This window comes from Gopherus evgoodei, chromosome 3, assembly GCF_007399415.2.
Source record: "Gopherus evgoodei ecotype Sinaloan lineage chromosome 3, rGopEvg1_v1.p, whole genome shotgun sequence".
NCBI lineage: Eukaryota > Metazoa > Chordata > Testudines > Testudinidae > Gopherus > Gopherus evgoodei.
In genome coordinates, this window is record NC_044324.1 from 166,858,123 (window position 1) to 166,870,499 (window position 12,377).

General features: G+C 42.6%; 1 protein-coding gene across 1 annotated transcript in view; it reads left to right on the top strand.

Annotated features, from left to right (window-relative positions):
• Positions 1-1,450: 1,450 nt before the first annotated feature.
• The window catches only part of PPP1CB (protein phosphatase 1 catalytic subunit beta), a 54,737-nt gene continuing 43,810 nt past the window's right edge, over positions 1,451-12,377 (top strand). Inside the window, exon 1 of the mRNA XM_030557329.1 lies at positions 1,451-1,752. Within this exon, the coding sequence (XP_030413189.1) occupies positions 1,701-1,752 (52 nt within the window). The 5' untranslated portion in view covers positions 1,451-1,700. The remainder of the gene's footprint in view (positions 1,753-12,377) is intronic.

Sequence of the window (12,377 nt, forward strand, 5' to 3'; positions counted from 1 at the left end):
GGGACTGATCCACTGAAACTGGGATAATACTTTAAAATTCAGGATGGGTTGCATATCTACTATATTGGGCAGCGCTTAAAGTCCTGTTTTTAAAAGCTGAATAATTACTTTTTCTAACTTAACAAAAAATAAATTTCCAAGTGTCACTTAGCTCTTTGCTGTTTATGGAAAAGACTGAAAATGAAGAGAGTTTGTATATGCGTATAAACTTTTAGCAGATGGTTGGAATTACATTTTGGTGTCTGTCTCCAACTGGGAATATAAAGTCAAATTTTGAGCCTTGTTATAGTCTCTTCTTTTCTTTTAGTACATCCAGTGAAACCTTATTATCACCCTACACATTTTGAAGGAGCTCTTTCTCACTTTAGTTGCTGGGCCCCTTAACATAGACCCACATATTCATCACATCATTGAAGAACTTTTAAAGCTTTGTTCATACTAGTTTTTCCTTGATCGTGACATGAAAATGAGTTCTTGAAAATCTTGTGTGGCTACATGGGCTGTAGGGACTCAGGCAAAAATTCAGACTTGGGCTCCTAGAGCTAGGAACTTAATCTGCATCTATTTTTAGGTATATAAGTGGCCTGATTTTTTCTAGAGCAGCTGCAGTTTGCACAGCATTATCAGCTACATTTTAGCAACGTACATACAAATGAACATGTTGGCTCTACTCCTGAGAATTTTTAACAGTTGCTTTCAAAAGTATTTTATGTCCACTCAGGTAAGGCACCTCTTGACAAAACCATATACACTAAATTGGTCAAGAAGTAATGCTGAAAAATACTTCAGGAATGAGAAAAATAATAGCGTTAAAGATCCCATTCACACCAGAGCATCGACCAGGCTACCTAGAAAATTCTTCCTGACACCTGCATTATAACATGGGTGTACTGAGCACAGCTTGGCATTTCAGTGCAGACAGTTTGTTTAAATAAATTGTGACCTTTGACCCGTATGGTTTCAGCAGGAGGATGTCTGCTGGGAGGCTGGGTCAGCCTATTTGAAATGTACTTTTGATGAAAACTGAGCTTCTCAAACATGGTTCCAGGAGCTGGGCCTTTCAGAAAAGCACAAACGAATGTGACACAAGATCTGATCACAGGTGTTGATAAGGGCAGCTGTGAGCACGTGAGTCACGGCTGGGAAAGCCTGGGGATCTCTCAGAGATTCCCACCTGCCTGGAAAGTGACTGCGGATAGGTCCTTCTCTGACTACCTGACACTCAATCTGGATAAACCCTCCCTGGCCCGGCCTCGCTTGCAGCACCGTTAGGCCCAACTGGTTACTAGACCGGGGGCCCCGCGCAGCAAGGGAAGAGCATCTCAAACACATGCGCACCTACGGCAAGGCCTGAAGTGCTGAAAGAACACCCCCAGTGCGCCTGCGCAGTAACGCCCCCCCGCGCAGAGTCCCTTGCGCCTGCGCAGCTGTTGAAGTTCCTAGGAGAAGTCGCCGCAGGGAGGGAGAGTTGGCGCGTGCGTAGTGGTGGCAGGCTGGTCTCTGAGGCGGGGAGGAGGCGCGGGGGTTGATCTCCACCATTTAACGGAGCGGGATCGAGCCTGGCGCTTTTGGGTGCTAGCGCGGGAGAAGCAAAGCGCCCGGCGGGATTCCTGGGGCGAGTCGCCGGCTCCCCTCGTCTGTGAAGCCTTATCAACCCCGCCTGCTCCCCGCCCGGGACTACTGAGTCCGGTGCACACAAGATGGCGGACGGGGAGCTGAATGTGGATAGCCTCATCACCCGGCTGCTGGAAGGTGAGCGAGCCCCACCCCCCGGCACGTACACACGAGGGGGGCGAGGCAGGGGGTACTCCCGCGCGCGCGCACACACCCGGGGGACCGCGACGGGGGGGGTGCAAGGCGGGATCCTTCCCAACCCCACACCCGGGGGGGGGTGCAAGGCGGGATCCTTCCCAACCCCACACCCGGGGGGGGGGTGTGCAAGGCGGGATCCTTCCCAACCCCACACCCGGGGGGGGGTGCAAGGCGGGATCCTTCCCAACCCCACACCCGGGGACGGGGGGGGATCCTTCCCAACCCCATACCCGGGGAGGGGAGGGGGTGCAAGGCGGGATCCTTCCCAACCCCACACCCGGGGAGGGGAGGGGGTGCAAGGCGGGATCCTTCCCAACCCCCCGCCCCTACGCGCACACAGCAGGAGACGGGGGTGAGGCTCTCTTTGCCCAGTGGGGGAAGGGAAAGCAGCAGCGAAGGAAGGATGGGGGGGCGGTCACTCACGCGGTACTAGGTGCTCTAAGCAATTTTCGTGATGAAGTGGGGGGACACACCTCTCATACTGCTACATATGTGGCTGCTAAGGCGGAGAGGGGTGAGGGAGGTAGGTGATGTCCTGGGTGCACAGGCCCCTTCGCTATCAGAATGTGATATTATGTTAGAGGGGCCATTGATGGTTCGTGCTTTGAAATATGTTTGCACCAATATGCAGGAATGTGTTTGTGTGTGCGTGTGGCGGGGCCTCTGTAATGCGAATGCCTGGCTCATATCAGTGAGGCATATGTTTAAAGCCCGGGATTGTCCCGCTAAAGCTGCCCCAGTGATGGGTGAGATAGAAAAGCCTAGCTAGTGGGAGGTCTCTCCCTCCTTCCCATCAGGTTAGTAGCACTTTTTCACTGCTTATAAAAATTGACAAATATTTGGAGGGGTGTGTGTGTAAAAGGGAAAGCAGAAGGAATGTAGTGTACTGCAGTTCTGCCCAGCTCTGGGGCTATTTCTAATGTTGGCTATAGAGAGAGAGAATAATCAGTGAGAGGGTCAATATGCCTTTTTTTCAGTATTACCAAAGATATCTTTTGTTAAGGTAGGGGAAAACAGTTGACTACTTTCTCATTTTCCAAGGAGCAGGATACTACTTCTATCCTTAGCATCATCATTTGATGTTCTTGGATAGTGACTATCCAGTCTTCCCAGCCTCCTCCTGATTGCCCCCAACAAATATCTGGTGAGAGAAGGGAACAGGTACAGATATGTGTAGTTCATTTTAAAAATGGATGTAACTTCTGGATTTGGAACGCTACCAGTGTGACTTTCATACAGGTTTTATTTTGGAGCGGGATTCTTGGCCTGAAAGAGAGAAACAGAAGTTTAATAAATCTTTTTTGAATTTTGCATATTCTCTCATTTTTGGGTGGTATCTTGTTTAACTACTTTGGTAATGTAACATAATGTATAGGTTTGTGAATATCATATTGTTGTCATTACTCCAGCCTCCTGGGGGTGAAATGGAGTGTATAATGAGCAACACTTAAAGAAATAACAAATCCTAAATTTTTTGTTTTCTTTGTTGTTGGTTTTGTTAGTATGTCTGTATTTAAAGTATCCAGTGTAGTATGAGAACTTGCAGGCACCTATAGTTATAATTAAACGTAGGTAGACATTGTCTGTTCAGCATTAGGCAAGAGTTCATTTCTGTGAGTGACTTGAAGCTTGAAATACTGCTAACCAGTTTTAACAAGATGCTTTTACCAGTGAAGGCTGTCTTCTGTTTTGTTTTTACTCCTGGATTACAGATAGGCCCATTTGTGACCTAGTCAGCATTCACTTCCTACCATAAACTCAATTTTGTCTTTGTCTTGGGGGGCGGGGATGCTCTGGCTTAAATCTTTGTCTGGGATAGCACTTTCTAATATGTTTTAACTGTTTTCACTTTATTAATCTATACATTATAGACTTGTGTTTTTAAATAGTTGCTGTTATATGTTGGTGTCTAAGCCTGCCTGTTACCATTTATCTTAAAGTATTAGCTTGTTAAGACAATAAAGCTAAAAACTTGTGTATGTCCAGTAATTGTTTTGTTTTTATCTGAAGTGTATATCCATATTACAATAGTTGATAAAATAATACAAAGTGTTACATATACAATAATACAAAGGGTTGCACATACGTGGATGTATATAACTGTTAGTCACAGGTTACAGTCACCTTGTGGGTTACTTAGGGTACATTTACACTACTCGGCAGGTAGTGATCGATTTGTCAGGGATCGATTCATTGTGTGTAGTGTAGACACGATAGATCTCTGATTGCTCTCCCATTGACTGCTGAACTCTAGCTCAGCAAGAGGCGGAAGCAAAATCGACCGGGGAGCCGCGGTGCTCTGTGAGGACACACAGTAAAGAATTTTGAATTCGATCTAAGATACGTCAACTTCAGATATGCTATTCTCATAGCTGAAGTTGCATATCTTAGATCGATTTCCCTCTCTTCCCGCCTCCCCCCCAGTGTAGACCAGTCCCCAAATTCACAGTCGAGACAGTATTGTGAAAAGATTTAAACACAAATTTCCCCAATATTAAAATGTGTGATAAAGCACAAATTTGAACAGTTAAGTCTAAAATTTGCCAAGTCGTTGAACAGACAAGTTTTTCTAACCCATCTTTAAAGCCTAAGATTTTGAATTTACTTTTTGTTTGACTTAAGGAAAATTGGTTTTGTTTACACTCAACTTTGACCCAGACTTCCTTTTTTTCTTCACTTAACTGCCATTAAGTTTAACAGAGCTTGTGTAACTTCTCTCTGCATCAGAGGGAAAAGACATCCCTCTGTCACTACATTGTTCTTGTTTGGAGACACCTATAAAAACCACACACAAGTATGAGGGTTTTTTCTTTAATTTACATTTTTGCTTATATTACACATCTTTAGTTTCTGCACTGTGAATGCACCATAGGATGAATAAAAGCTTGACTACTGCAGTTTTAACTCTAAAATTTCTTTTATGTAATCAGATACTTAGAAATTTATGGTTTGTTATTTGCATTGCTTCTACTTTGGTAAAGCTGTAGTGTAAAATGCATTTCAAGCAAAAAGTAAGCCTTTTAATTCTCAATCTAGGAGCAGTATTTTACATATTGTCAATTATTTTTACCATTTCCAATTAAATGGCCAGAAGTAGTGATTTTATAGTGCAAAAATGTATTTAAAAGCTTTAAGAGAATCTTATTGCAGTGTGTTGGTCCATAACATGTTCTAGGGCTTTCTGCTCCCTTTAAATGAAACGGATGGCTTTAACTTTGAACAGCAGTGACAGTAGTCTTTCAATAGCTGGTGCGTACAACCCATTTTGCAATGTACTAACTCAAGGTTTCTCAAACTTCATTGCACTGCAACCCCCTTCTGACTACAAAAATTACTACACAACCTCAGGAGGGGGGACAGAGCTTGCCCAAGCCCTGCTGTCCTGGGGCGAGGGGGCCAAAGCTTGAGCCCCACTGCCCTGGGGAGCGGAGGAGGGGCAAAGCCTAAACCCAAGGGCTTGGGGCCTGTAGCCTGAGCCCTACTGCCCAAGGTTAAAGCAGTTGGGCTTTGGCTTTGGCCCTGGGCAGTGGTGCTCGGGCTTTGGTCCTAGGCCTCAGCAAGTCTAAGCCAGCCCTGGTGACCCCATTAAAACAGGGTCACGACCCACAGTTTGAGAACCACTGTACTAACTACTTATAAAAATAGCAACAGTAGCAAGAAACTTCTGCCCTCTTCAGGTTGTTGGATGACTACACCTGTTTTTGAAAATTAATCTCGGAGTCATGATCCATGCATTCACTTTGAGACTGGAGTACAGTACTGTAATTGCCTGTGCCTTAGTCAGTGAAGGCCAATTAAACTCCATCTTGTACAACACAGAGCAAGCTGTCTCTCTTGATCAGAACGAGCTGCTGAGAGCCCATCAGTTAATTCCACCCTCCACTTGCCTCCATTTTGTTGCTAGGTCCTAGTTCTCAAAGTTCAGAAGCATAGTACCTCTGAGAATGCCTTACCATCTGAAGCTTATGGACACCTGTGCTCATGAACACACACACACACTTATTTCAGAGAATGGAAACTCTTGAGAGCTGGAAGGCAAGCTTCTTAATGCTGGATTCTAAACTAAATACTCCTCTTGAAGAGATCAGAGGAATTCTTAGGGCTGGTCCACACTGGGGGGGGAATCGATCTTAGATACGCAACTTCAGCTATGTGAATAACGTAGCTGAAGTCGAATATCTAAGATCGGATTACTCACCCATCCAGACGGTGCGGGATCGATGTTCGCGGCTCTCCGTGTCGATTCCGGAATTCCGTTGGGGTTGATGGAGTTTCGGAATCGGTATAAGCGTGCTCGGGGATCGATATATCGCGTCTAGATTAGACGCGATATATCGATCCCCGAGCAATCAGTTTTAACCCGCCGATACGGCGGGTAGTCTGGACGTACCCTTAGATTGGCTTGTCAGAGAGCATTTCAAAACCCACCTTTTCATAACATCATATTCCCATACATGCCAGAGAACTTAGGTTCTTCCCTCCCTTTTTAAGTGGTGAACTCCAGGATGCCAAGAGGAGCCCATTTTTGAATTCACTTTGTATTTATTTCTAACTTGTCCAGAATATAAATGCTACAGTTATTGGTGCCTTAGAACAGTGGTTCTCAACTATGGGTATGTGTACCTCTGGGGGTATGCAGAGGTCTTCCAGGAGGTATATCAACTCATCTGGATATTTGCCTAGTTTTACAACAAGCTACATAAAAAGCACTAGTGAAGTCAGTACAAACTAAAATTTCATATAGATGACTTTATACCGCTCTATACACTGAAATATAAGTACAAAATTTATATTCAAATAGATTTTTTTTATAATTATATAGTAAAAGAGAAAGTAAGCAATTTTCAGCAATAGCGTGCTGTGACACTCATGTATTTTTGATTTTTTTTTTAATAAGCAAGTCATTTTTAAGTGAGGTGTAACTTGAGGATATGCATGACAAGTCAGATTCCTGAAAGGGGTACGATAGTCTAGAAAGATTGAGAACCACTGCCTTAGAAGTACCTATTATGTAAAGAAAACAAGTACACCTCTACTCCAATATAACGCGGTCTTAGGGAGCCAAAAAAATCTCATCGCCTTTATCATAACCTTAGTCCCAGATCTGGACCTTAGCGTCCAAAATATGGGGGTTAGCATGAAAACCTCCAAGCTTAGCTACCAGCTTGGACCTGGTACTTGCTGCCACCACCCAAAAAATTAGAGTGTTTTGGGGCACTCTGGTCCCCCTGAAAAACCTTCCCTGGGGACCCCAAGACCCAAATCCCTTGAGTCTCACAACAAAGGGAAATAATCCTTTCTCCCTTCCCCCCTCCAGGTGCTCCTGGAGAGATACACAGACACAAGCTCTGTGAAACTACACAGAGTGACCCCCCCTCTCTGTTCCCAATCCTGGAAACAAAAAGAACTTTCCTATTCCCCCAGAGGGAATGCAAAATCAGGCTAGCAAATTCAACACACACACAGATCTCCCCCCTGATTTCTTCCTCCCACCAATTCCCTGGTGAGTACAGACTCAATTTTCCTGAAATTTCCCAGTAAAGAAAACTCCAACAGGTCTTAAAAGAAAGCTTTATATAAAAAGAAAGAAAAAATACATACAAATGGTCTCTCTGTATTAAGATGACACAACACAGGGTCGATTGCTTAAAAGAATATTGAATAAACAGCCTTATTCAAAAAGAATACAAATCAAAGCACTCCAGCACTTATATTCATGCAAATACCAAAGAAAAGAAACCATATAACTTACTATCTGATCTTTGTCCTTACACTTAGAAACAGAAGACTAGAAAGTAGAAACTACTTCTCCAAAGCTCAGAGAAAGCAGGCAGCCAGAAAAACAAAGACCTCAGACACAAAATTCCCTCCACCCAAAGTTGAAAAAATCCGGTTTCCTGATTGGTCCTCTGGTCAGGTGCTCCAGGTGAAAGAGACATTAACCCTTAGCTATCTGTTTATGACAGCCTTATATCGGGTTTGGTCCGGTACACCGTGCCAGACTGCACTGACTTCCCCAGTGGTGATTTAAAGGGTCCAGTGCTCCAGCTGCTGCAGGGCGCCCCAGGCCCTTTAAATCACCGCTGGAGATCTGGCAGCAGGGCTCGGGTGGGGATTTGAAGGGCTGGGGCTCCACATGAATTTGAATATAACGTGGTAAAGCAGTGGGGCTCAGGTGGCACTTTAAAGGACCTGGGGCTCCCCGCTGCTTTACTGCGTTATATCCGAATTTGTGTTATATCGGGTCATGTTCTATCGGGGTAGCGGTGTAGAATGAATACTGCATGCTAGGAGTAAACTGGCTGGTTTATAGGGTATGCTGCTAGAACAGAACATAGCAGGCACACCTTGTCCTTTGTCTCATTTTCCTGCCCTCCAGCTTCTAAGAGCTGGCAGACATCCACTCCTATTCTTGCACTGGAGTGGCACTGGGATGGGGAGAGACCCTCTGCTTTTTCACTTAATGCTTGCAGACATGTACCATAAGCCTGGTCTTTGAACCTGGTAGCTGTTGAGTTATGGCTACTAGATACAGGCTGTGTGTGTTGATTAGGGGGCTGCTGAGAATCAGGGCTTGTCTAGACACAGAAGTTGTGTTGATCTAACTTAAAGCAGTTTTAAAACTTAAGCCAGTGCAAACCTCTCTGAGGACACACCTGTTTGAAACTGATCGTTGTTTGTATTGTAGCACATGGGAGCCCTCAACGTAGACCAGATCCCCTTTGTGTTAAGTACTGTACAAACACAAAATAAAGACTCTTCTCTGCTTCACAGAGCTCTGTTTAGCTTCAGCCTGTAAATTTACTGATGTAAACCAAACGTAAGAGTTTCATAGATTATAAAGCCAGAAGAACATTGTGATCATGTTGTTTGACATCCTGTAAAACACAGAATATAGGACTTCCCTGGATTAATTTCTGTTTGAACTGGAGCACTTAGTTTATCACTAAGGTATACCTTCCAATCCTTAAACCCAGTGGTTCTCAAAGTGTGGGTTGGGACTCTAAAGTGGGTCATGACCCTGTTTTAATGGGCTTACCAAGGCTGGCGTTAGACTTGCTGGGACCTGGGGCCAAAGCCGGAGCGCCACTGCCCAGGGCCGAATCTAATGTCTGAGCCCAACTGCCCGGGGCCAAAGCGGAAGCCCAGCGGCTTTAACCATGGGCAGTGAGGCTGAAGTTACAGGCTCCAAGCCTTCAATTTTTAACATCTATCTTGAATTGTGGACGCAAGTTCTGGGCATAGTATTACAGCAGTGGTTGCCCCAGTGCCAAATACAGATGTAATAAAATTTACTCCTATTTAATATTCCCCTGTTTATGCATCCAAAGATTGCATTAGGCATTTTGTCCAGAGCATCACCAAACAGACTTAAATCAATTTAAGGCCTGATCTACACTTAGGTTTGTTGGAATAGCTACATTGATCAGGGGTGTGAAAAATTACACCCCTGAGCTCCGTAATTAAGCTGACCAAACCCTGGTGTAGATGCAGCTAGGTCAGTAGAAGAATTCCTCTGTTGATCTAGCTAATGTTGCTCAGGAAGGCAGATTAACTACAGTAGTGGAAGAAAAGGCCAGTGCCCTTCTGTTGCAGCAGAAAGAATCTACAGTATGGCGTTTACAGTGGCACGGCTGCAGTGCTGTAGCTGTGACACTGTAGAGCCCATAGTATAGACCATAGGTAATCAATAGGTGGATTGCGGGCCAAATGCAGACTGCCAGCTGCTTTTGAGTGGACTGTGTGAAATCTTTTTGTATACTTATTACCGTTATTGATGATGCGGTGTGAAAAATGTTTCTCTGGAGTCTGGACCTTGACTATAACTTGACCAGGAGATTTGGACCTTGACCAAAAATAGACTATTCCCTGGTGTAGATGTATTTTGAGACAATTTTTCTTTCTAAATTCTGATTTTTAGACCAGGTATAAGAGAGCTTACTAGTTCTGTTAATACTAGTTCATCAAACTGTCTGTCACCTGATAAGTTGTGAAACGTTATTCCATAAAGTGTGAGTGTCTCTTAACTTATTACATTTGTTCAAAATGTATGCAACATAGATTAATCAGAGCCTTACAGTTTAAAGAAAGATGATGGTCTCAGCTGACTCCCTCTCTGGTACAATCTGAAACATTTGCTGATATAAGACTGTTTCCATATTCAAGAAAAGCTGCAAGTGCCCAATCCAGTGGAAAAAACTTATTTTAACCTTCTGTTTTAAAAATTGATTTTTGGGGAATTTGACGTCATTGGACAGTTGTAGCTACTTAAATGTGGAAGCAAGAAAGTCTGCTGGTAACAAGAAACTCAAACATGCTCTCATAGTTCTGGGAGAGAATTGCAGCCAAGATACATTCTTTAGAAACATTGGCCTTTTCAGCCAAAAGTACAATTGTCTACTTATCTAAAGGTTACCATAAGATTGGTGGTTGAAGGTCTGTTCGACTTTACTTGGTGCATTTGCAGCACTCAGAACATAGCCAGCTTCCAGAGCAGCAAAGGAAAGACATTTATTTTTAAAATAATAAATTGTGCATGTAAAAGCACTTAACATGGCATATGATGTTGGGAAGTAGCAGTAGTTTGAGTATACATAATTCTTTGAAAAAGCTGAAAATCTAGTTAGTGATATCCATTTGTTTTGTGGAACTGTTGACATTTTGTGTAATGTTCAATAACAAATACTGAAAAAACAAACTAGATTACACTGCTTTAAAATCATGTCATTTGGGCTAGTCCGTCCTTGAAACTCCTAGAGTCTTGTTGAAACTGACGTTAATGAAAACGCAAGAATAGAAAGACAGATGTTTCACTATTGACAGAATACAAGTTTTTATACGCTATAGAACATTGGTTCTAGCTCAAACAGTGTTTGAGCTAGAGGCCTCTAAAATCAGATAGCAATTGTAAATACGTAAGGGAGGCAAGCACATGAGAGATTTTTAAGCTGTACGCTGCAAACCCCCATAGCTGAAACTAATCCTTGGAGAGATGGAACTCCCAGCTTTCTGATTGCTGTTATTAGTTTCCATCCCTGGTGGCCTGAGATTTTTTTATTTTAAAATAATCACTGGTTCCTCTGATCAGATTAAAAATAAATAAATACAGGCAATCTTCAGATTCCTAGTCATCTTTGTCTAGTCAGTTCTTGCTACACAGTACCAGTAACTTGAAGAAAACCTCTTGCTTGCCAAGATTTACAAATAAGCTGACATACTCTGAACCTGTTAAATTTTGTCTTTTATATTTGTCATAGTAAAATAGCACGCATTGCGCAATATTCCTACTGCGCACTGTTGGGACCTAATCCTACAAGGTACTAAACATCTTTAATTCCTGTTGATTTCAATTGGAGTTAGACACTTGCCACCTTGCAGGGTCAGGTCTTCATGCAGAACTCGGACTAAAGGCTGAGATTGGAATAGTTCCAAAAAGAAAACTGTAGGCTAAATTCAAACCATTCAATATTGTGAAAGAAAATGACAAACTGTTTTGGTTGTTTTTTGAAAGATCACTTTTCTTCCTTTTCACAAAGCACTTAAGCATAAAGGAGTCATCATTCTTTTTCCTCTCTTCTCCCGTACGTTATTGCTTCAAAAATGTTTTATATTTGGCTTGTGGGGAAAGTAATTTGGCAGTCTGGGATAATGCTGTTGTATGCCACATCCCGGAATGGAGCATCATAGATGTGGGAAATGAGGGACATTTTCAGAAAAGAAAAATAGAACTAGAAAAGGGCTATTTTAAGGATATACAAATTATGAAAAATAGACTGCAAGGAACAAACTCAGTCATTTTGATTCAGACATGAAGTATCACAGATACAGCCAGTGGGGGGAAAGGAGAATATAACAGTTTAAAAAGAAGCAGGATATGAGTTTGCTATATCTTCTCCCTCTGAAAAGAAAGTTCAGAGACAATTGTAATAGTGTATTCTGTTTCAACTGATAGTTCTGGAAGGGTAGGAGTATCTTGAAATTAATCTTGGATAGGGAGGGTAATAAAAAGGCAGGACTCGTATTGCATTTTAAATACCAGTCCTGAAGGGCACTAAAATTGTAAGAATTGTATCCCATTCTTAGCAATCTGTAAATCATGGAAAGGTTGAAATAGGGGGAGAGAGAGCATGCTAAAACTCTTGTCCATTTGGGTGACCTCATTATTGTAAAAGTAAAGAAATGTTCAGTTTGCCACTTCTGTATCTCCTTAAGGTTGTAACGAAGTATTGATTGCTTACATGGCATAGAGTATATAAACAAAGATATGTTAAAGAACAATTTTAGCATGAATCCTTCAACTTTCTTGCATTGAGAGTACTGCTATATTTTAAGAGATGAGGAAAAAGCAATGATTTAATTTTAATATAATGTGCTTTTAATGTGGAAAATTGAGCTGAATTTTTTTATTTAAGTCAGTGACACGGGATGTGGTTGTGGATTTTAGAAAATCAAATCAATATAGTTAGTACTGTGTGTTCAAATGTTGAAGCATACTATATTTGGCTACTTAGGTCAAGTTTCATATGAAACTGACCTCAGGGAAGAACATCAGATCTTACTGTTTA